Source organism: Anolis carolinensis, chromosome 6 (assembly GCF_035594765.1).
Source record: "Anolis carolinensis isolate JA03-04 chromosome 6, rAnoCar3.1.pri, whole genome shotgun sequence".
In the NCBI taxonomy this organism is placed as follows: Eukaryota; Metazoa; Chordata; class Lepidosauria; order Squamata; family Dactyloidae; genus Anolis; species Anolis carolinensis.
Window position 1 is genome coordinate 112,793,460 of NC_085846.1, and position 26,503 is coordinate 112,819,962.

A 26,503-nucleotide genomic window follows, 5' to 3' on the forward strand; every position below is an offset into this window, starting at 1 on the left:
TTGATGCCGGAGGCAGAAATTACATGGAAAGACTAGAGAAAGGTTCCAACACAATAAAAACGAAAAGAAGTTCAGCATGATTCAACAAAGTTTTTATCCAAAACCAGCAATATGCCCACATGAAATAAAAGCAACCAGGTTAGGTAAGCTTTGCATAAATAAGAAAAAAAACCCTATTTGAATCTTCTGGGTACCATTAGAAGGCTGTCTCCAAATTGCATTTGGGGTGGTTTGTTTATTCCTCTACTTCCCTTATCACTTTCATTTTGAAGGTTAAACTTATAGATCTATGCTTATCTGCTGTCACCCTCTCTTTCTGATTTGCTGTTCATGCACACAGTAAAGACTGGCTAAGGAATGATTCCACTTTTTCCTATTTCAAACCTTGTTTACTCACATTGTTTATCACAGTCACACTACTGCAGCTCAACACAAAGTCTATGCCAGTCTTCCTTCCTAGCCTCCCAATGCCAACACTACTAAACAGATCTAGCTAGACAAAAAAGGAGAAAAGGGGGAAGGCCAGGTATAAAATGACTCTGTAAAAAGAGGCTCCTTTGCTAGATGATTTGGTAACTGAAGGGTGTCTTTATTTGTTTATAGGATCAGATGTGCTGAGATAATTAGGGAGAATAAAATGAAAAGCAGATGATAAACATTAAACCATGAATTGCTGTGAGTTTTCCGGACTGTATGGCCATGTTCCAGAAGCATTCTCTCATGATGTTTCACCCACACCTATAACAGGCATCCTCAGAGGTTGTGAGGCCTGTTGGAAACTAGGCAAGTGGGGCTTATATATCTATGGAATAATGTCCAAGGTGGGAGAAAGAACTCTTGTCTACTTGAGGCAAGTGTGAATGTTACAATTGGCCACCTTGATTAGTACTGAATGGCCTTGAAGCCTTGACCTTGGCTGCTTCCTGCCTGGGGGAATCCTTTGTTGGAGCCTGGAAAACGCAAAGCAACCCAGTGATTCTGGCCACGAAAGCCTTCGGCAACACATGAATAGTCTATTGCAGCTTCTGTAGTTAAAGTTTGGGTTCTCAACTATGGCTTGAGACATTTACATTGGGCATCATGTATATTGTTGTTGTTATTGTTATTGTTATTATTTATATCTCGCCTTTTCTCTCTACAAGGATACTCAAAGTGGGTTACATTAAAAGCATTTCAACACAATTAAAATATTAAAATATACAAACATCAAAACAGAATTAAATATCATTGGTATTTTAAAAATTCAGTGAAAATCCATAAAAACGTATTCAAAACTAAAAACCACAACACCTCCTGATTTGATCTTATATATGTTCTTCTTTAAAAGTCTATCTGAATAAGAAGGCTGTAACCTGCCCACTGGCCCAAACTAGTTTCATTGGTAAGTACTGAGTCCAAGTCTTCTGTATGCAGCTGAATGAAATAACAATTCCAAGCTGTTAGAAGATCACATTTTTAATTATTCTTTCCATTAAATTCCTTTTTAAAGATAGTACAAATATAAAAAAGGTCAACTAAAACCACTGCCGAGGCAGTATATATTTAAAAGTTTACATAGGAAGGAACATTTTAAAAATGGAATCGGTCGGCTTCAGTGCTGAGTGACAGATTGGACCACTTGTCCGACCATTTTAGAATTCTACTGTCGTACTCTGCTAAATATGTAACATGGGCTTGAGTTCGACTAAAAAATTGCCTGAAAAGGTGTTTATTCCTGGCATTTAATTCTTCATGAGACTCGCTGCCTCTCAAGATTTTTAAATGGGTAGAATTATCTTGCAAACACCCTTTTTTGGAGCCAGGAAAATACTGCCATAGGTAGGTAACAGAAAGTGTAAAGCAAAGGAACTGGGTTGCTGTGAGTTTTCTGGGCTGTATGGCCATGTACCAGAAGGATTCTCTCCTGATGTTTCGCCCCACACCTATGGCAGGCATCCTCGGAGGTTGTGAGGTGTTGGAAACTAGGCAAGTGGGGTTTATGTATCTGTGGAATGTTCACGGTGGGAGAAACAAAGGATTCCCCCAGGCAGGAAACAGTCAGACTTTGAAGCTGCCAGGCTATTCAATGATAATCAAGCTGGCCAATTACAACATTCACACTTGCCTTAAACAAACAAGAGGTCTTTCTCCCACTCTGGACATTATTCCACAGATATATAAACCCCACTTGCCTAGTTTCCAACAGAACTCACCACCTCTGAAAATGCCTGCCATAGATGTGGGTGAAATGTTGGGAGAGAATGCTTCTGGAATATGACTATACAGCCCAGAAAATTCACAGCATTCCAGTGATTCCAGCCATTAAAGCCTTCGACAGCAAAGGAACTGTTTGGAAGATTAAAAACATCATTCTGAAGTGGTTTGCGTGCAAGGCATTAAGCCCGTTGATTTCAGGGCTGAGCATGTCAGACATTAGTTCTGCACAATTTCACCACTATCAACCAGCTAAAAAATTATGTGATAATCACTTAGGTTAATAAATCAAGTACCAAAACTAGTAATGGCATTAGCTTTTTTTAAAAAAATGAAGATTCAAAGCATCTTATTGCACACCAAGAGCTGAACCCAATCTAGTTTTTAATATTACTAAGTTTATTTAAAAACACTTCCATGTCATAGACATTGAAGCAATTTAATTTGGAATAAAACTGTTTTGTTATAAGATTGCGGATTAACACTGCATGATGGGGGAGGCGACAGGTTCAGACTTGTTACAGGGATTCTGTAAAGCTTAGACTTCTTAAACTTAGTCCTCGCTGATAAATAAGATTTAAACAGTATTTATTTTTTGATCGCTGATTAATCCAGAATGACAGCTCATAGCAAAATGGCTCTACCTCCTCGAGACATGAATGTGAGAGCCTGATTTCCCAAACCTTCTACTTTCAGATTATCATTTTCTATAGCACTTTATCAGATGATGGATGAATATATGAGACCCAAAGTATCATAGACAATTGCAGAATTTGCATTCAGATTCACAGAGACATCAGCCAGGTCCCCCATTTGAACATTTGTGCCTGTGAATTCAAGTCATCAAGTCATTTATAGAGCTTTCTTAGGCAAGAAATATTCAAATGTGGTTTTGCCAGTTCTCTCCTCTGAAATATAGCCACAGCACCTAAATCTGTTGGAGAGCTCTCATCAAAGTACTAGGCTTGCACATTTTGGCTAAACCTCAATCCATTTCTTCTGACCAGATACCTGTAGACTCCCATATACGTTTTCGCATGACTCCCAAAAACGGGTGGGTAGCCAGATAGCCGTTTTCGGTCTCTAACCGAAAACTGTGGCTAGATCTGGCTCACTTACGAGGCTCCCCTTTCTGTTCCTAGGACCATTTCCTTTTTTACTTCAAGGGAGCCTGTGTGTCAGCAACAGGCTCCTCTTCCATATCCTTCATTAAGACCTGGATTAAAAGAATAGTTACTCTTTCTGCGATCCTTTTCCTTCTGTCTGTGGAGGAGACCAAGTTTAATGCTTCGTTAAAGCGGTTTCTTTCTACTCTAGAGGAGACAGGCTGCAAGCATGCACACTTTGTCCCTGCACATAGCCTTGGAAAAGACATTTAAAGAGGCTTCCTACTTCTCAGGGAAGAAAGAGTAATCGACCGGGATCTATTTCTCTGGGCTTCCTTTTAAAACCCTCTTTTTTTTCTACTGCATAGAGAAAGTATTTCTACTTTCTACTCTAGAGGAGAGGTAACTAGGTGGTAGTAGTTTTCAAAGAATGTGAGTTTTCTTTTTGTTTACTATGAATTATTATTACTATTATCATCATCATCATCATCATCTTTTAGAAGTATTTGAAAGAGAGGAAGGGAAGGAGAAAAAAGCTAAAATAGCCCCCAAATGTGCACACGTACCACACCCACCCGTGTCCACATGTTCCCAACTCCCAGTCAGTCCCACTAAATAAAAAGAGTAAAGAAAATAAAGGAAATAAAGGAAAATCAAAAAGATTAAACTATGGTGCCGAATAGGGGAGGAACCGGGATTGGCTGCCATGTGTTCCCGTTTTGGACGGGAATCCATGACGGCTGGTCCCTTGCCGTTATGGGCACCCGAACAAACCGAAGAAGCCGGATTGTTCAAAGGAAATGGCTAAAAACTGATCCAGGCTCAAACCTACTAAGTACTAACCAAGGCTTCCAAGATCAAACAGGATCTGGTACCTTTAGGATAGTTAGACCCGAGAAAACTTACCTTTCCAAGAAGGCAGTTTGGTCATTCTTCACCTTGAAGAGAAGCTCCAAAGCTTCTCAGAATATAATATGCAGTAGGTTTCTTACATCCTTAAAACCACATAAAATACCCACCTCTCCCTCTTTCTCTCTATTGCTATATTGCTCTATTGTTATATTCATTACAGTTTTTAAAAGATGCATTATTTAATCAGCCTACAGCCCCACAAAGGAACTGTGCCTGCTTTGAATGGTGCACAATATATGGTGCTTGTGTTGTCTTAGGTACCATAAAAGGTGTCAGATATTATTGGAAGTTAAGCAGGGCCAACCTTGATTAGTACTTCAATCAGAGACCAATGACATGCAAAAAACATCTGGAGGATCACAATTCATCCCTTCAGTTTTAAGAAAAGGAATGTCTGTAGGACATTATCCTGTTTAATTCTTTATTTATAGTATTTGTTCCATGACCTACAGCCAAGAAGGCAACCAGGATAAGCTTACAAATCATTAATTTGGGAGCACAGGCTACATTCTAAATAAGACACGACAAATGACAAAATGGAAACGGCAACAACAGAAGAGATGACAAAGTCCAACAGATGCTGGCTGCTCTTCTCCCCCTCTCAAACCAGACGAAAGGCAACTCACGCAAGGAGGGAGTGGCTATTTATGCAAAATATAAAGTCACAATTAAGTAGGAAGCATACCATCTGAATGGAAAGCTAACCAAAGTTTCTGAATAACTTGCTAAGAAATCCTGCTAATGCATTGCAGGTACCAAATCCACCCTCTCTTGGGTATTTTTTTAAAGCTTAGATGCTGAGAGATCTATGGAAGTAGGAGTGAAAGTGCCTTTTGAGAAGGGATAAAATAAGAAAATAGTGGCTTTAAAGTATGCAAAATGTATCCTCTAATATTTTGAAGAAGGTGATAAACAGATAACAGGATTAAAAAGCCACCTTCTCCCTGGGGCACATGCCATCTGAAGCACCACTATTTAGGAAGAGAGAAATGTTTATGCCTCCAGCATCCACAAGGCCAACTTTAAAAGGCATATTTACATGGCTTTCTGCATCAATAAAATTGCTAGCTGGCTTCCAACTCCAGACATGTGCTTGAAACAAAAATAAGACTTTGGGAAGTGAGGAAGACCATGCATGTGTAAAAATCAGAGTATATATTCATGGACCGCTCAGCGGGAAAATATGTCGGGTGGAATCGCAAGTGGAAAAGGTTGAAAATTCAAGCTCCAAAGAGCAGCGTTCAGAGAAGAATGTGGTAATATCATTCACATGCTCAGCTACTGCAGTAGTTTATAGCTGTAATGATCCTTTTCAAATAGACCTTTCCAGCTGTGTGTGTACATGCCTTCAGCTCATCTGAATTTCATATAGTCTTCTGAGGCAAGAAATATTTCCTCTGAAATATAGCATTTAGTATTCATGAACGGTGTCCCAACCAAGCTTGGCTTCCAAGATCAGACAGGATCTGGTGCTTTTAGAGTATTTACATCTTGTGCTCTCATAAAATCCTTTGCATGCCCAAGGCTTTTTAATAAGACAACCTGCATATCTGAGATACCAATAGTCACGCTGTAATCCCTCTGGAGATTTAGTATTTTCAAAAATCCTGAACCATTTAAAGCAAACCTGGAAAATATGCAATACTTTTTTTGGTGCGGTTTACAAACACCATGTGATTTCTTTTTTACTTTGTAGAGAACATTTTATTTACAACTTAGTTTGTGCCAAACAACTGCAGTGTTTTGATGCACTATGTTGAAAAGAATGAGTTTATTCAGACAATTAAAAGTGTACCATCTGAATTTTATGTGTTTTTAGTTCCTTACAAACGAAGCTACGAGGGGCTGAATTCCTGGAAATTAGTATCTCTTGTATTTTGGGCAGTTTATGAGAAGTGGACAAAAGGTCAAAAGTTGAAAACAACCAAAAAGAGACATCAACATCGTAGTAAAGCCGAAAATTATATACTCTTGAGCTGTCCTCCGCAGCACCAGGCAGAAAACAGCGCATTTTCAGGAAAAGAGTTACAAAAGAGCAGGGGAACAGGACGGCAACACAAAATGCAATGCATGCCATTTTTTCCTACATGAAACTGTGATTAATCTCGTTTTATGAGCTATTACTACCAGTAGGTTCTTCGGAGCTTTTATTTAAAAACAGCAAACCTCTCAATTTTGAGGCATGCTTATCTATCCTTTCACATGTCAGCTCATTTACTGATTTGCTGGGAATATTTCTAAACTCAGACCAATTTCTTTCTATATGCTGCAGATCACTGCAAGTAAAGTAGAACGGGGCTGTTTAATAAAACATCTCACCATGATGGGATACACATGGTACAGGCCCAGGTTGCATTCCTGAGACAAATATCTCAAGTGGGTTTTTATTATTTTATGCATTATATTTTAAGCACACCTTTCTCCCACATCCAACATGGATTACAACAATTACAAACTGGTACACAATAATGCAATTGAGTGAATTATTTGCATTAAAACAGAGCTGTTTCCTCTGGCCTCCAGGACACCTGACTCGATGCAAAAAATGCCCATAAGTTGATATCTGTGTCATTTCCTGCTATAAAATCAAGGCCAGTTCTGAACCTAATATGTCACAGAGGGGGAACTGAAATTGTAGTGAGATTTCCAGGCCATGTTTCAGAAGCATTCTCTCCTGACATTTTGCCCACATCTATGGCAGGCATCCTCAGAGGTTGTGAGGTCTGTTGGAAACTAGGCAAGTGGGGTTTGTATATCTGTGGAATGTCCAGGGTGAGAGAAAGAACTCTTGTCAGCCAGGCTTTGAAGCTGCAGGGCTATTCAATGCTAATAAAGGTGGCTAATTGTAACATTCACACTTGCCTCAAACAGACAAGAGTTCTTTTCTCCCATCCTGGACATTATAAACCCCACTTGCCTAGTTTCCAACACACCTCACAATCTATGAGGATGCCTGCCATATATGTGGGCAAATTGTCAGGAGAGAATGCTTCTGGGACATGGCCATACAGCCCGGAAAACTCATAGCAACCTAGTGATTCCGGCCATGAAAGCCTTCGACAACACATTATTGTTATTGCTGCAATGGTATGTAGCCCTCCAAGGTTTCCTGGGAGACCAATCTGGGATTGTCATAAAAAGGGCCCTTTTTGGCCTCCAAATGATGTGCACAGGCAATAATAATAATAATAATAATAATAATAATAATAATAATAATAATAATAATAATAACAACAACAACAACAGCAGCAACCACAGGAAACCCCCATCCACGCGCTATCTAATCCATTATCCTCACATATCTTGATATAGTCAGTGGACTAAGCAATAAACAGATCCATCTATCTTCAAATCTGTTGGGAATGTGGGTCACAACATTAATAGTGGCTGCCCCCAGACTCTTCTCCAGAGAAGCTATACCATCATCCTCCTTATTATCTTTCCATAAGCATGAAAAAACCCTTTATATTCCAGCAGACCTTTTGAGAACTAATTTATCAGGGGTAACCAGCCATGTATAATGTGATGGATTTTTCTTTGTTGTTGTTTTCTTAATTTGTTTTAACGGGTTTAAATTTTCTGGTGGTTTAATTGCTTTTTAGCTTTTGCATGCCGCGAGTGTTGAACTGTGCTTATTGTAATTACTGCAGTCCCGAATTGGGGAAAACTCACCATCACTACACACACAAATAGCACAATCCCTGCTCACATAGCAGACATCACATCAGTGTGGTTTATCCAAACTACTTGTAGCCCAACTTTGAACTACTGTCATTATGGAAAGGGCACCAAGCATATATGTATACCATGAATATATGAGATATATGTATATAGGCAGACCTCAAGTTGTGAACAAGATAGGTTTTGTAGGTTTGGTTTTGGATAGCATATGAAAGGGTGGACACCCTGTAGTGTTTGTTTTGCAAATTGGATTTTGACAAATCTGGCTTGTTGTGGAGACAAGGATTGGTGATAAAGCTTCAGTGGAGACACCATTCCCCCAGGATAACTCCAAGAGTGAATTTCCCTTCTGAGAGGTAGATTTCTGTCACTTCCTGTCATCTCACCCCCATTCTTAACTATGAGTTGTTCGTAAGTTGGATGTTTATAACTCAGGGATTGCCTGTACTGTATTTCTTCTATTCTAAGACACCATCGATTGTAAGACACATACTAATTTCAGTATCTCCAAAAGAAAAAAATCTTCATTTATATAAATACAAAAGCATCAGGTATTCAAAGTTATCCTGTTTTTAGAATTTTATATGGGGGGAAAGTGTGATTTAAAAGAACGGCAGTATATATATACGCACTATTGTTGAGCCACACTTTAACTGTCCTTAGAACAGGCAGAAAAATCTCACCTTCCAGGCCTGAAAGAGTGTGATTCTTTTTTTTTTACCAAGCACTTGAAATTCTTTTCAAGACAAGGAAATGGCACACCCCACAATTCCCTGTGGGGAAGAGCTAATCATCATTAACAAGACACAAAAATGTAATTCAGAGAAGGTTATTAGTCCACATGTTTGTGCGAGTTTTGCTTTGGGCTCTTTGGGATGCCGCTGTATCTTCTCTTCTCTTAATTTTTCTTGCCCATACACACATCAGAATTATTAATAAAGCATTATGTCTCAGTTAACTGGTCACATGATATTCCCAAGCAAAACTATAATTCTTTCAATAAAATATTATCTATAATATATCTCTTTTAGTAATAAAATACTCTACAAAAGATTAATTTTTCCTACAACCAGCCCATATCCACCTTTGGGGAAGGGGGGGGATAGTCATACATCTCTAAGTAATGTGCTCTCACTTCCTTGTTGCTTTTCTAAAAGAAGAAACGGGCTCAGTCATTGCCTGGGAACCTTTCTCTTCCTTTCTGCACCTCTTTCTCCTCTTCAAATGCCAGGTAAAAAAAGACTTAACGAGGTAATTACTGGAGGGGAAAAGGTCAATAAAAAGTTGATTTATGATGCACATGCTGGAAAAGACTCAAATGCACTCCCTCCAGAGACAGGCAATTACATTCCTCAAAAGGGAGATAGGATCTGAAGCTGCAGGGTGGCAGTTCAACATCACAGAATTCTTGACAAAAAAAGAAATGAAACCATGTGGAAAATTCCAACGGCAGGATCAGAAACACCAAGACAACACCTCAAAGCCACAAAAGATGGCCCAGGAATAAATGAAGACATTTCACTAATCGGTTCTCTACCTTTTGACCAATTATTATTTCATGCCATGCAAGGAACCTATGGGACTATGAGAAATGCAAAGCATTTCTGGAAATCTTAACTCCGGAAATTAAATTAGAAGAACTACACGATTTTTGTAATGTAACACAATTTTTGTTCCTGGGTTATAAATGTAATTTCCTAATTGGTTCTATCAAAAAACACATGGGGAAAAATGTATTACGCTGCAACAACTTTGTTTTGGCAGAACATCCTGCAGCATATTTTGCTATAGTTTTTTACTGAATAGCTCACAGAGTCTCAATCAATTCAATATAGTTTGTGGCAACCACAAAAATGAAGTTTCTGGAATACAACAATTAATTGCAAAGTAAATTAAACAGGTAATAAGGAACAGAAAATCTTTCAAAGTTTGCTACATAATGTTATTTAAAGGGTCAAATTAGAGAAGTTCACTCGCAGTTGTTAACTGTGATTCTTGATGTGTCTGCCGAAATACACTTTCTAACCAGGAACAGAATTTTTCCCCAAATTTTATACATAGTGTTATTTCAGTGGTAGAATCCAAGATTACTCAATTAAGCTGAACAGCAAGAGGTTCAGAAGATACATACATAAAGATGATGGTTGTTGTTGGTGCTGTTGTATCTGCATTTTCCTCAAGATTGGGACTCAATGTAGCTTACAAATTACAATGATTACAGTATAATGAAAGACAAATGAAAACTCAAAGTTCTGAGGAGTTAGTGGGTTTTTGTGGAGAACTACGGCAAAGAGGCCAATCTAGCTTCCCTGGGAGGGACTTCCAAAGCCAAGGTAGCCTATCTCAAGTTTCCACCAACACCTGAAGATAGTGAGATTGAAAGGAAGGTAACTACTGAAGGTCTCAGTATCCATATAGGTTCACAGGAGAGATACGGTCTATCAGATAACCTGGACCTAACCTAAGCCACGATTACATTGCATTTGCAAACCCAAGACATAGTGATGGCGGCTATCATCTTGGACAGTTTTAAAGCAAATTAGATAGACTCATGAAAGATATGACTAAAAATAGTTACTACCATGATGGCCACATATTACCCATAACCACTGGTGTCAGGAATGGCACTCAGCAACAGATGCAAGTGAACATGAGGAGGGTCCTCATGTTCTGATGGTGGACTTCCCACAGGCCTCTGATCTGATTCAGGAGGACTCTCCATATAATTTTATCCCTTCTATTTTGTAAGTTATTTCTGGCAAAGGTTGAGTGGGTGGACTTGGCTGGAGTATTGTTCAATGTTTGTAAATTGCAGCATAACTTTAAAAACCATTAGAATATTTTGAAAAGAAAAGGGCTGCTCAGGAACCATCTCTTTTTCCTTGAGGGGATGGGAGAAGAAGTGAGGCATGGTTATCATGTTTGTTCTCTTTTTCCCTCCTCATCTCATCCCTCATGTCTTTCACATCTTAAAACTCGGGGGCAGGGACTGTGAGTACTATTTTTACAAGCTAATCTGGGAGCCTTTTTTGGGTGAAAAACAGAGTACAAATAATTTAAAATAAACATACAAAAGTCATGCATCTTTTCTCTTATTAGATTGCTCACATGGACTTCTAATCACCCATCTGCCTGTTGAAGTCAACTGACAAAGCCAAAAACAGTTCCCAAGGGTTGGGCCGGCTCTTCCAGTAAGGAACAGGGAGGGTGCCATTAGTGGAAGAAGAAAGGGAGGTAATCCTTTGGCTCCCATCGAAAGATCATTTTGGATCCAGTTGACCTGGAACTTAGGCCATGCGAAGTTCACCCATTACCATCTCACTTTCTGGTTAGGGCAAACCACTATTTATAAAATCACTAGCATGCATACCTGGCATTGCACAAATGTCGGAAGGGCTGCTGTCCCCATGCTTTCCTCCCTTCTTTTTCTTTCTCACCCCTTTCTCACCGTCTTTACCACCCAGCTCTGAAAGGGCCTATCTCACAATATCTTTGTGGCAGCATGGCTCTATTTATGGTTCGTTCCTTCCTTCCTCTCATACATATGTCCCTTTCTTTCCCAGAGGATCACTTCACCTAGCAATAGCTTTTGTGGTACAAACAGATACACAGACATACCTTGACATATAGATAGATAGAGAGAACTACTCCCATATCCATGGAAATGTGAAACTGTGGTTAATAGCAAGCACTATGGAAATGAATTACTTTTGACAGAAGCATACTATTGAATTTTGTTGGTGGGCCTAGAAAATGCCTAGAGAAAACATATTTTAGTTTGGACATGTATACGTGAAACCACAGGCACTGGTCCTGTGGGCACAAGGGTCATACTTATATGGCTTGCACACAGGTGAGCCTTTCCGCAAATGATGGTTTGCCCTATTCCAGAGTTACGATGTATAGTTTGTCAAACCAGGAAATGAGAGAATCACTGCCTATATAGAAAGGACTCGAGTATCTGAACTTAGAACTTAATGACAACAAACAAACCAAGCTGAGACCTCTTTCAATATTTATGGCAAATACATTTGAATAAAGAGAGCCAATGTGAGGCAGTGGTTTGAGGGCTGGGTCCAGGGTTCAAATCCCTGCTTAGCACAGAAACTCAGGATTTTGCCTTGGAAGGTCACACACTCTCATCAGAAGGCAATGGCAAAATCCCTCTAAACAAAGCAGATCAAAACAAAAACCCATGATAGGTTCAGCTTAGGGTCATTCAACTTAAAAGCACATGACAGTAGCAAATTTAAATGTTCTGCCTATTTCAAGCAGTCCTTATCTAGATGTCTTTCACGATCATAAATGAACCATGAAGTAATTTTGATACACTTAAACTGTTATTTAAGACTCAATATAAAAATGAAGAACTTTTTACCATCTAAAAAGGGTAATAGATCAGAATCAGAGTAACGTACACTTACACACATACACACACACACACCTTATACTTACCTCCACTGAGGAGCTTCATCACTAGCCAAAGTTCATCTTTCACTACAAAGGAGGTATAGTAAGAAACGATGTTTGGATGATGGCACTGACTCATGGCTTGAATTTCTTTCTAGAGGGGAAAAAGAGGAAAAGGTTATTCTTGTTCTGCTGTATGGGAAGAGGCAGAGTAATTGAAGAGAGCTGAAAGGAAGTAAATTAACTTATTTGAAATGTAGAGCTAGAGGAGAGTTCTGCAGATACCCAGATGGCTGAAAAGACACATATATAGGTCCTAGAGCAAATCTCTCCTTAGATGAGTAAACTGAGAAAGCACATCTTTGAATGTGCTTTTCCTGCACGGCAGGGGGTTGGACTAGATGGCTCATGCAATCTCTTCCAACTATAAATCTATGATTTTATACCTTGGCCATATCATGAGAAGACGTGTTCCTAGAATTATGCTTGGTAAGTTAGTATTACAGGTACCACCTTTCAGGTGGATAGACTCCATCCATGAAGCCATAGCTCTGGGTTTGCAAGATCTGAACAGGGCTGTGGATGAGAGAGTGACTTGGAGGCCTCTCATTCATAGGGTTCCCATTAATCAGTGGTTCCCAACTTTTAGTCTTCCAGTTGTTTTGGATTTCAAGTCCCAGAAATCCCAGCCAGTTAGGAATTCTGGGAGTCCAAAACACCTGGATGGCCAAAGGTTGGGAACCACTGCTATAAATCAAAGTCTAATTGACAACAGTTGACAACCAAATGCCTTCATCCTGTTCTATAACTACATCTCGCTGTAAGGTTTTCCTTTTTTTGGTTACTATGTGTATGTGTACACACGTACATTCAAATTGACAGTCAACATACAGCAATCCTATAAATTTCATAGGTTTTACCAGTTCCCACCTCTGAAATATGACCTACAAGACAGTGTATTCCTTGGTGATCTCTCATCCGAGTACTAAGCAGAGCTGAGCCAGAGGCAACACAACCTCTCCAACATATTTCTCAAATTGCAAATTTTACCAATATAGTATGACCTCATTATTCAGGGGAACACATTCCTCAACTTATCACAGAAATGGGAAAGCAAAGATAATAGCAAACCCTACTGAAATGAACAACTCCTGCCAGAACTTCCTGCAGAGTTGCATTGGAGGATCTAGAAATTTCCTAAAAAGAATATATTCCGTTGGATATGGGTAGGTGAAACTGTGGATATGGGACCAGGACTGTAATTCATGGTCATATTATGTCTTTCTCTTTTATGATAGAATGAGGACCCTGTAATGTTATTTTAAACTAGGATTCAATTGTTTTGTGTTTCCAGAAAAGCAATCAGAATTTTGGTGAAGCTGCTGTACATGATTGGAAAAGGACTAAATAAAAGCTAGCTGTTTGGACTGTCGAGATTCCAGTAGACTTGCCATTGAGTGAGTAAGGCCTCTTTTACACTGCCATAAAATCCAGATTATCTGCTTTGAACTGGATAATGAATCTATACTGTTATATAATCCAGTTCAAATCAGATAATTTGGATTTTATATGGCAGTATAAAATGAGCCTAAGTCTGATTTAGCATAGTATTTTAAAGAGAAAACAATAGGGTGAGGTGGGAAGAAGAGGTCTATACCATGGTAAACCCCTCGAAAGAAAACTGTGTTATAAACACAGTAAAACAAACAATTTACATTTCAAAATGCATGCCTAGGCTGACAGGAGACATGAGAATAATAATATTTGACTACCACACATTTATGTTGGGAATGGGAAAAGACATCATGCACCTATTAGGGGGGAAAAGACACTTAGCTATCTGCAAGAAGTTGATTTCGTAAGAGGAGATGCAAAAAAAAAAAAGTGACCATAAAGCAGAGTGGTAAGGTCATGAATCATTAATGAGGAGGATGCTGCTTTCCATTATTTCTGGAGGAGCGATGGAAACAAAAACACACAGTAAGAGTTTTAAGAGCTCTACCATGGACTTTTCTACATAAAAGGATGCTCAGGAATCCTTCCCGAGATCCTCAGAAATACTTTGCAAACTAATGAGGATTGCAACAGAGCGCATGTCTACTTAATCTGATACATCATCCATCTCAGATGGCAAATTAGCACAGAGAATTATGAAAATTTATATACTGAACAATAACTTCTGTGAACTCTGTTTTCACCCCAGAAACCCGCATCCAGCTGGATGAACAAAATACTGAAGATTTATATCCTGGTCCTTTGATAGTACGTTTTTTTCCCTGAAAACATTCACATGTTGTCTGTGTGTTGAATGATAAATATATTGAATGAGAAATTAAAACTAAATCAGGTAGAGCTAAGAGCTCATCTCCAAGAGCAAATGGGCAAAACTGATGGGCTATTGTGGCAACTAACAACAAGAAGAAGCATCCACAGAGAGAAGAGTTGAGTGCACTACAGTAAACACTGAGTGCATCTATAGTAAAGGTAGAGTTTTCACCTGACATTAAGTCTAGTCATGTCCAACTCTGGGGGTTGGTACTCATCTCCATTTCTTAGCCAAAGCGCTGGCATTGTCCATAGACACCTCCAAGGTCATGTGGCCGGCATAACTGCATGGAGTGCTGTTACCTTCCCACTGGAGTGGTACCTATTGATCTACTCACATTTGCATTGCTAGGTTGCAGAAGCTGGGGCTAACAGCAGGAGCTCACCCTGTTCCCTAGATTCTAACCGCTGACCTTTCAGTCAGCAAGTTCAACAGCTCAGCAGTTTAACCTGTTGTGCCATCGGGGGCTCACCGAGTTCATCTACACTGTGGAATCAATGCACTTTGGCACCATTTTAATTGCTCTGGCTCAATGCTATGGCATCCTGAGATTTGTAGTTTTACAAGGTCCTTAGCTGTCTCTGCAAAAAGCGGGCTGGTGACACATCAGATTTCAGTTCCCATAATTCCATAGCACTGAGCCATGGAAGTTAAACTGAGGTCAAACTGCATTAATTCTACAGTGTAGATGCATCCATTGTCTCACTGAACCTTAGTCAAACGGTATCAAATGTTGCTCCTCTGGCTGTTTTGGAAAAAGTAACTCCTAGAAGAGCTATTACACTATGTAACAAAATCTGAAAAATTTTCTGTTCCGGATTTGAAAGTATTATTTCCTGTTTAATTGTGCGGTGCTTTCTTTGAAAGTAATGTTTATATTACAGAAACTTTGTTTTTGTGGCTGCCACAAAGTATTGGTTAAGTTTCTATGACATATTCATTAAAAAAAAAACTATAGCAAAATGTGCCGTAGGATATCCAGCACATGTATAACCCAGGAACAAAAGTAGTGTTAACGAGTGTTATCATAGAGAAAAAGTGTATCCACTGAACCTTATCACTAGTCTTTGGTTCCACAACAAACCAGTTTTTTAAAAAATCCAATAATCACATGAATAGAAAGTGAGGTGAAAGTGAGGAGCACAGAGAGTAAAACAAACTACACAAGGATGTTCACCCTTCCCTATACTATCCAAAACTTATATATATAGCTGGAGTTACACTTAAAAATGTACCTGTTGCAACTTGCAAACAAATTTAACTTAAGAACAAAACTACAGAACATATCTTGGGGACTGCCTTGTACTTTGTTTCAACTTCCCACAGCCCACCTTAAGCCCAACGGCAGGAGGCAGGCAGGACATAAATGAAATAAATAAAAGAGTGTGCCGCTGTTCCTTCCCCCTCTGCCCTGCCTGGCTGCCAAGGTGTCCTTGAGTCACTGCGTGCATATTTCCAAACTAAATCTCCCACTCTAATCCCCAGGGCAGGCACCTCCCTGCCTTCTAAATTTAAACCCCTGCTGCTGTGTGTATGAAGATGGCATTCATTGAGAAATGCCTGCCTGTTTTAATTATAAACACATTGCCACTGCAAACTGCTGCATGACAACAAGGTGTGAGGGTCAGAGCAGGCCATATGGCCTCTTGCAGGATATTTGGAGATCTTTTAAAAAAAGAATTAAGGCCAAGCACTTCCAAGATACATAACCATTTTTCTCTCTAGGTAAAAACTCTCCTAGGGAAATGAAAGGTGGGTCTCTATGCCAGAAACTCTGCATCTAACTTTATTTGCATTATATTAAGTGCCCTGATTGTTAGGGTCTAAACTAAAGCAGTAGAATAGACTGAAGGTTAGTTTTGCTTGAGTTTGTCTGAAACAATCTGGCTACCAGAATTTAAAAAAACTCTAAAATCAGGACAGTAAATAAAGAAAAACACATAGAAAACAGGGGAATTCCAGACAAGAAACAATCAGGGCCAGCTAACACCTGCCAAAAAAGGATGCACCCCGGCAGGAAGCAGCCAGGCTTTGAAGCTGCAAGGCTATTTAATGCTAATCAAGGTGACCGATTGCAACATTCATACTTGCCTCAAACAAACAGGAGTTCTTTCTCCCACCCTGGAAATTCCGCAGGGATATCAACCCCACTTGCCTAGTTTCCAACTGACCTCACAACCTCTGAGGATGCCTGCCATAGATGTGGGTGAAACATCAGGAGAGAATGCTTATGGAACATGGCCACACAGCCCAGAAAACTCACAGCAACCAAGTCTGATGCATTCAAATATTCCTATTCCACCCTGTTGTCACAGAATCTCAGGATGGCATATAAATAAAATCTATTTCAGCAATTTAAAACAATTTGTTTGTTCGTTTTCATGTATATGCTAAGCATCCCTTACACAAAATTCGAAATACTCACAATTGTAACCACAATTGTCACCAAGATAAAGTGACACATTGCAACATTCACAAACTTGGTTCCATACATAAAATTATTTTTTAAAATGTATAGAATTGTTTACGGGATACATACCCTGTTTCCCCGAAAATAAGACAGGGTCTTATATTAATTTTTGCTCCCAAAGATGCACTAGGTCTTATTTTCAGGGGATGTCTTATTTTTCCATGAAGAAGAGCTCACAATTATTGTTGAACAACAAAATGAACATTTATTATATACTGTAAAGTAGTTGTCATCACAAACCAGCATAACCAGACAAACTATGAATCCTATCAAGAATTTCTTGTTACTACCATTATTTACATGTACAACAATCTATGGTACCTCTTGCAATTTAGGTTTCACAAGGTTTCCACGCTGATTTCTCTCTATTCTAGTTTCAATGTAGTCATGAATGATGAATAATATAATATACTATAATAATAATATGATAATATAATAATAATATAATGATATACAATATATTAATGAGATAATATAATATAGGATATAATAATAACAGAATATGATAATAATATGGTATTAATAGGATAATATAATAATGGGATATAATAACAGAATAGCATAATATAATAATAATAGGATAATATAAAATGGAATATAATAATAACAGAATATGCTAATAATAATAAAATAATAAAATGATAATATAATAGAATAATAGTATAGAATATAATGATATAAAATATATTAATAGGGTAATATAAAATGGAATTTAATAATAACAGAATAATAATATAATATGAAAATATAATAGAATAATAATAGAATAATAATATAATGATATAATAATAATAATAGAAAAATATAATATAATGATTTAAAATATATTATTAGGATAATATAATAATGGGATATAATAATAGTAACAGAATATGATGATAATAATATGGCAATAGAATAATAGTATAAAATAATCAGTTTCATGGCATAGGATAGGAATAAGGATGAGAGGAGAATCCCAATGCGTCCTGTACCTTTAAGGAGCAGAAGCAGCAGGACGAAAGCCCTCTTCCTTCCCTCCCACCCTCCCTTGCCCTGGCTCCAGGAGCCAATCAGAAGCCTCTGGGAAGCAAGGGAGCATGGCCAGCATGGCCTTGTCTCCAAAGGAAGAAACAGCAGCGCAGCAGCAGCCTCAAGCCGCGGCTGGGGGACAGGCAAGGCAAGGCCAGCCAGGGAGGGAGGGAGGCACAGAAAGCAAGCACTTTCTCTCCCTCCCTCCCTCCCTCCGGTGTGTGTATGAGTGCTGCTTTAGCCCTGCAGCCATGCTTCCCAATGGAACTCTGCTGCAGCCTTAGTTGCTAGGTCTTACTTTCAGGGGAGGCCTTATATTTGGCAATCCCCCCAAATCCCTGCTAGGTCTTATTCTTTGGGGAGGTCTTATTTTCGGGGAAACACGGTATATTAAACATATATGGGACATAAATGCATTTAGTGTTTAAACTTGAGTTCCATCTCCAAGATTATGGACATATACATAAATCCAAATAAATCCAAATTCCTAAACATTTAATACACAGCTCAGAAAAAGTTGGAAATCAAGACTACAGAGGCACTTGAATCCTCCATCTCTAAAAGCCTAATATAAGCTCCAGACATGAGAAAGTCTCCCACAAGGATGGTAAAATATCAAACATCCAGGTGTCCCCTGAGCAACCTCCTTCCAGAAGGCCAATTCTCTCTCAGTTTCTCAAGTTGCTCCCTGCACAGGAAAAAAAAAAAGATGGGCAAGAGACAACAATTCCCAATCCACTCAATTGAGATAGATAACTTCAATAATTCTTGTTATTATGAGTTCTCTCTTCAAGCTATTTTGATTCCGGTGCATTATTAATGGCAATTTTTATAAAGATTACTAGCAATGCCTTCTCTTTGAATGAAGGAATAGTACTTCTTTGTAAATTACTGGTTCTGTTCATGGTGCCTTTTCATTAATATTAACAAAGGTGAAACCTGTCCCTCTCAAAAGCATCTCAAAAAGGCACTTACAGGGGCTTAAACAGGTGTTGGCAATAAGGCAAACAACGCAGTATGGAAAATAAATCAACTTGAGTTTTTCCCTTTTACACTGGTAGGTGATTAGTCTTATTAATTGGCTGAAAGCCACCTGAAAAGTGCAGTGAAGTGGAGAAAAATGGCGATACAAACTCTCAAATGCTTCTCTTCTCTCTGAACATGCTCTCGACACAATGATATATTGCATACCACTCTTTTGAGCCTTCCCTTTGTGCACAGAGATTGATGTTTGGATGTTATAAAGTATGGAAAGTTAAAAAAAAAAGATGCATTAATCAGTTACAGTCGTGCCTACCGGCTGTTAGGAATTGTGGGAGTTGAAGTCCAAAACACCTGGAGGGCTGAAGTTTGTCCACACCTGCTTCACACAGTGAAGAGTAGAAAGGATAAGAAGTGAGGCTAATCCGAGAAAAGGATGAGTGTTAGGATGATGAAACTTTTTCTGTCCTTTTTCCCGCCTTGCTCTTCCTTTCCCCGCCTCCATCCCTGCATCCCAGGTGGAAAGGGCAGGGCTTTGGATGCTGCACAAAAGCCGGGATTTAGTTGCCTGGAGACGGGCTGGAATGTGTTGCAAGCTGGCAACTGTGCTTGGATTCTCCCCTTGATCAGCACCGCAGCACCATAAGCTGCAAGGATAGCAGGACATGAATAGCCGGGTTGCAAAAGAGGCAGCCGCTCAGTCCCTCTTCACTCGCCTCCCTTCTCCACAGTGGGATGGATGGTTTTGCTAAAGGGTTATATTGCACTGCAGCCTATCCAGCCAATTTTGACTTGTGCATTTGATTGGTAAATTTTAATCTGCATTTTTCCTGTGTATATTTGTTATATGTATTTTAATAGTATTCTGTTTTATCTCGCGACTTTTAACCATGTTGTACCCTGCCTCGAGCTGCAAAGATAGATGGGTAATAAATAAGTTATTACACTATAAAACACGATTTTTGTTATACAGTAGTCTCTTGCTTATCCAATATAAATGAGCCAGCGGAACTTTGGATAAGCGAAAATGGTAGATAATAAGGAAAGATTAAGGAAAAGCCTATTAAACATAAAATTGCATCATGATTTTACAAATTAAACACCACAACATGTTTTACAACTAATTGACAGAAAAAGCAGTTCAATATAAAATAACGTTATGTAGTAATTACTGTATTTACGAATTTAGCACCAAAACATCGCAATGTATTAAAAGCATTGACTACAAAAACACTGACTACTAAAAGGCAGACTACGTTGGATAATACAGAACGTTGGATAAGTGTACTGTAAATGTAATTTCCTAATAAGTTCTATCATAAAAACATGGAAAAATTAATAAACTGCAAACTGAAAAAACTCTGTTTTTGCGGGAGGGACATCCTGCAGCACGTTTTGCTCCAGTTTATCAATATCTCACAGAGTCTCAACCAATTGAAAATAGTTTGTAGCAGCCGCAAAAATAAGGTTTCTGGATATAACTACTTTCAAAGTAAGTACCACACACTTAAACAGGAAATAACACTTTCAAACCAGGAATAGAACATTTTTCAAATTTTGTTATTATTATTATTACCATTATTAAAAAGGGATACTCCAAGTGAAGAATTTACCTGCACAGGTATAAAAACTCAATGAAAAGAACATGCTATTTGGAGCACAACCTGTTTTCAAAGAAGCATTCCTTTTCTGTGCATTCATGAAAAAGGAGAATGCCTTTACAGTAATATCCACACAAACACTGTAGTTAAAATTGATAGGAGCAGAGCATGCCCCAATGGGCCAGTATAATTTTATTGGCCACAACTGGAATATGCTCTGGAGCTTAAAATAGATTGCCAGTCTCAGCTCCATTTCAAAGTCAATCCCGTATTAATTGTAGAACAAAACTTAAGATATTTTAAGCTCGATCCTGAGAACGGTAGTCCAAAAATGTAAAATTTCCAAACCCTTGGTATTTGAATATGATATATGGGAGGAAACAAGAAAAAGCTCTTGTCTCTGTGCTTCCCAGAGGCATTTGTCTGGCTACTGCTAGAGGACAGAATAAAATAGACCTTTGGCCCAATACAACCAGGCTTTTCTAATGTTCTTAAAACCAGTGTTTCCTCAAGCCTATCTCTGGTTTCAATATCAAAACAAAACTGGATGGAGATAAAGGACTATCGATTCCTGTGATTGCAGAGGTTGGACCGGTACCCCTTCCAGCGTTATGGTTCTACCTAGAATTCACTGAAGGTTCTCTTCTGGAGAGAGCAATGCTAGGATGCAACCCCAGAACCGAAAACCTTTGTCAGTTGTGTATAAGCCGCTGGTAGGACAAAATCATGAGTTTGCTTCCTCTGGCAAAAGCCCGGCAAACAAAGAACAATATGCCCATAGGGTGCCTAATTGGAACCTTTTGAGAAGAAGAAAAACAGCAATTCTTTTGCCGTCCCATTCATGAGCCCATGGAATAGCCGGTATTTTGGAGGAATGGGTCAACTGGAGATTAAGATATTTAATTAGAAGGCGCTTCATCTAGGTTTCCTACAGCAGGGCCTTCTGAATGGCCCTTTGAGCCACAAATTGGCATCAGCCCAGAATTCCAATAATCTGTGTGTGATTGCTTCAGCAGGGAAGGAGCAACAGGGCCAGATAGAGAGCCATGCAAATGACATGTGGGCATCCAATTACATGGGTCTGGCTACTGATTTGAAAACAGTTGTGGTTTCATATTGTCTTTTCATCTTCTGTACAAAAGAGTGTTTGGTACCTCACCAAACTACAACTCCCAGGATTCCATAGCATTGAGTCATGGCAGTTAAAGTGGTATCAAACTGCATGAATTCTACAGTGTAGATGCAGTCGAGGATAGCTTTTACATGGTACGGTAGCTCATGGTCACCCACATGGACGCCCTCCCATATCACATCGTACCATAAGATTGTAGCTAAACAACTTACTTGACAAAATCAGTAACTATTTAAAAAAGCCAAGTAGCAACTAAAATATAACATGCAAGCAGAACCAGGTGATTCAAGCATCACGTTTTAGGTAATTTCTCTGACCGGAGGGCATGAGCATTCAAAAGTTTAAAAAGTAAATTAGAATAGCATTTTAGAATTATGGAGGTTTGGTTCCAGGACCCCTGAAGATATCAAAATCTGTGGATGCTCAAATCTCACTATGTAAAATGGTGTAGTAAAATGCCCACCCTTATATAAGACGAAAAAACCAATGTTTGCTTTTTGGAATTAAAATATATATATTTTCAAGCTGTGCATGGCTGAATCTGTGGATACAGAAGGCCAACTGTAATATAATAGGGCCTAAATATCTTGAAGGCAGCAGTATGATTTTGGAAGCTAAGTAGGCTCATCCCTGGTTAGAACTTGGATGGGAGACCATGAAGAAAGGTCAGATGCTGTAGGATATATTCAGAGCACGGAATGACTAAAACCACCTCTCAATATTCTTTAAGAAAGGTCTATGAAATGCATGGTGTTGCCTTAAGTCAACAGGCAACATGCATACAGACAATTAATATAATACTATACTAATTTGCTTATTTATGAAGCAGTTGGATAGTGGAAAAATAGAGGCAAGGTTTGTGAAAAACTGCATTAGCAGGGCATTTTTTCTAACCCCAAGATTGAACCTCTACCACAGTGGGAAGTTCAGCAGTGGAACTCTCTGCCCTGAAGTGTAGTGGAGGCTCCTTCTTTGGAGGCTTTTAAACAGAGGCTGGGTGGCCATCTGTCGGGGGTGCTTTGAATGCGATTTTCCTGCTTCTTGGCAAAATCATGTTGGACTGGATGACTCACAAAGTCTCTTCGAACTCTAGGATTCTATGAGTCTATGCCAAGGACTAGAACAAGATTTATATCTTTTGACTCCAACCACTTTTGTCTGTCTGTCTTTCTATCTTTCTGGGACCACAATCTGAGTAGCTCTTCTGTAGACCAGGTAACGCTCATTCAAAAAAAAAAGCAAGAAAGAAAAGAAAAGAAACAGAATACAAATGTTACTAACATATAAGGTACCACTGACCGGTCACATTAGTAGCATACTGTTTCCCTATGTAAATCAAGAGAGAAATTCTAAGCCCGCCTTTGGAAAACCCACTAAATAGAATGAGCCCACTACACATCAAATGGACTGCTTTCCAACTTTTTTACCTCCACAATGTCTTGGAACTTTGTCTTTAGGGAAAGAACAAAAGAAAGGCAAGAAATCCAAGGCAACTGCTAAGCGTTTACCAAATGCCTACACAGAGGGTGCCACCGTGATTTACACACCCTACATGAATTGTGCAACAACATTGATGGAATATTTGTACCAGGAGCTCATCCATGCTGGTCTGACATTTCTCAAGGTTGATCCGTTTAATGGCCACCTTCTCTTTCTTCGGCGTACAATAGGCTGCTTGGACAACGGCTGTGGCTCCGCTCCCTGGGAAAGGAAAGAAACACACACAAAACACAAGGTTAGGCAAGAGCTGGCAATATGTAGGATGGTTGCTTGAACATCTGAAACATTGGCATTCAAATTTTTATTTCATTTTGGTGATCTGCCAGTACAAATATATCCCCAGACAGCATAGTTTATTAAACATTTAAAACTCCCAGAATCTCCCAAATGGCAATGCTGTTGCTCATGCTGCCTATGGATTCTGGGAGTTGTAGTCTAAACATGAAATGCCTCTGAGCTCTAGTTAAAACTTGAATAAGGCAAAACCTCTAAGAATGTCTGAGGTTCGTCAAATGCTTACGTTGCTGTCATTTATCGCGTCTTCTTCACTATACAGAATCACACATGCACCTTCCACTGGACAAGAGTGGAAAACTTCTTTTTTTTATTTTGTAACTATGTGACTCCAAAATACACAAGAAAATGTCCATCTAAGCTGCTAGCTGTGCTTCTTCCAGACTGAATGAAGCTAGGCTTCCAGGCTGCCCAAGAAAAATGTTAATAAAAGGCATAACTGCAATTCCTGAAATGACTACGTTGCTATGGAATTTAAATTGTAAAATTCCTCAGGAAGAGCCAGAAGTGGACATTACTGAGACCAAACTCAGAGAAAAGCGTATTTGAGAATAGTATGAGTATTGTGAGAAAGGCAGGACAGACTTTAATACGCCGACAAGATGAATGCATCTCTACAGACATAGTAAATCAACCCAATGCGCAAAATACAAAGAAATGAATAAGTTTAAGGAAAGTTTCTTAAAACTGGTGCCCTCCTGAAGTGTTGTACTACAGGCTGTTATATTTATAGTAGAGTCTCACTTATCTAATGGGCCAGCAGAACGTTGGATAAGCAAAAATATTGAATAAAAAGGAGGGATTAAGGAAAAACCTATAAAACATCAATATTCCATTATGATTTTACAAATTAAGCACCAAAACATCACGTTTTACACCAAATAGACAGAAAAAGCAGTTCAATACATGGTAACGTTATGTAGTAATTATTGTATTCACAAATTTAGCACATTGCAATGTATTGAAAACACTGACTACAAAAACATTGACTACTAAAAGTGTTATGATTGAGCCTCATGGCTCTGTTACTGACAGACGTGGGCGTAAGACTCCTCGGGAGTCAGATACTCTCGAGGAGCGAGAGAGAAAAAGACTGCGAGACATATTTGCAGCACCATCTGACGAAGAATCTTTCGAAGGGTTTACGGAGAGAATGGAGGAGGGGCTGGTTAGCTCAGAGGAGGATGAGATGGATTGGACTCGGGTAAGGGAGGAATTGGGTGCCACTGGCCATGATGGGACAGAAGATGAATGGGGACCTTCAGGATTAGACCCATGGCTTAGCTGGAGGGATGGGACGGGATCCACAGCTGGAGATGCTGTTGGGCGTAGTCAGAGGTGTTCCAGCTCTGACGAGGAAAGTGATGAGGAAACGCCCGGGTTAAGGAGGACAGCTGACAGTGATGAAGATTTGTAACTGGCATAAAATGGGGCTTGGGAGCAATTGCAAATTGCGTCGGGCAAGGTAATCTGGGCAAACGCTTGGGATCCGTGTGTGTGTGGGACGCTTCCCTGAAGACTTGTGTGCTTTCCTGTGCTGAGACGTAAGTTGATTGGAATCCAAGGTCAGACGGCGGGAGGGATTGTGTGGGCATTTGTTTGTGCAAACCTGTGCTTACTCTTATTAGCTTGACCTTCCGTCGTCTTTCTGACGGACGCCATCTCCTGCTTTGAGAACCCGGACTGAACTGACCACGGCTTGTCTTCCCCCCTTCTTGGACTTGGAAAAACTACAAACGTCTGCTTCTGGCTTTGATCTACGGAACGGAACTGGTCTACTCTACTTCTGCAATCCTTGGCTGAATTGCTCGTGTTGGAGATCCTGTCTACTGTGTGTGTGTGGGAGCGACGCAAGTTACTCTAAGCACAGTGCTGGCAGCAGAGAGGAATCTGCTGCCAATTAGTTGCATTCTTTGTATCTTTTGTTCCTTGGCTTTTGTTCTGTTAATACCTAGGCTGAAGCAAGCAGTTTGTTTTTACCCGGATTAAACTCCGGTTTAATCCGGTTTATCTTTTGAACATTTACTTTTGTCCCTTTTTGCTACTAAAGGCAAAAACTGCCTGGCCCTTGTGTTTTTACGGGCATTTTTGAGTTCTGTAATCTAATAAACTCTGTTACTTTGAATCTTGTGGCGTTCTGTCCTTGACAGATTGCCCGACGCCCATAAAAAGTTTATTGCAGCAATAAACCCGTCAGGAAGACGATGGATGAGTTAAGAGCCAAAGTAGACCAATTGCAAACGGCCTTTACCGTAAGCCAAACAGCTTTTGCTGTGAAAGGACATGTTTTGACTCCTGAACGCTTTGACGGAACCAGGTGCAAGTTGCCAACCTTTTTGGCACAAGTGGAGCTTTATTTTTCACAGCTCAGTGTTCATGCTTTTCCTACGGACACTAGTAAGGTGGCTTTTATTTTGAGTTTGTTGACCGGTCCCGCAGGACAATGGGCCACTAATTTAATTTTGGGAAATGACCCAGTCAAGGACAATTTGAATAATTTCAAAAAGTTGTTAACTGATACTTTTGGGGATCCTCTCCGCACGGAGAACGCTGGGTGGGCTCTGTATCGGTTGAAACAGGGAAAGGGGACTGTTTTGGATTACTTAAATAAGTTTAACCTGTATCGCCACCAGCTGGATTGGGGGGAAAATGCATTCATGCTTTTATTTACTGCCGGGTTAAGTGATATGCTCCAGGATGAATTAGCACGCTTGGAGCCGGCTGAAAGCTGGGACGCCTTAGTAGCTAAGGTGCTGCGTTTAGACGCAAGGTTCGAGGCTCGTAAACACTCAAAAGCAATGTGTGCGCCACCCATGCATGTAACCAGGGCACCTGTGGTGATGGGGGAAGAGCCCATGGAGCTTGGGGTCTTTAAAAAACTGTCTA

General features: G+C 39.5%; 1 protein-coding gene across 1 annotated transcript in view; it reads right to left on the reverse strand.

Moving 5' to 3' along the window:
* Positions 1 to 26,503, reverse strand: part of oxsr1 (oxidative stress responsive kinase 1) — a 93,621-nt gene that overhangs the window by 47,120 nt on the left and 19,998 nt on the right. The window contains exons 2-3 of the mRNA XM_008112201.2: positions 23,412 to 23,524; positions 12,348 to 12,456 (exon numbers count right to left, since the gene is read on the reverse strand). Of these exons, the coding sequence (XP_008110408.1) occupies positions 12,348 to 12,456; positions 23,412 to 23,524 (222 nt within the window). The remainder of the gene's footprint in view (positions 1 to 12,347; positions 12,457 to 23,411; positions 23,525 to 26,503) is intronic.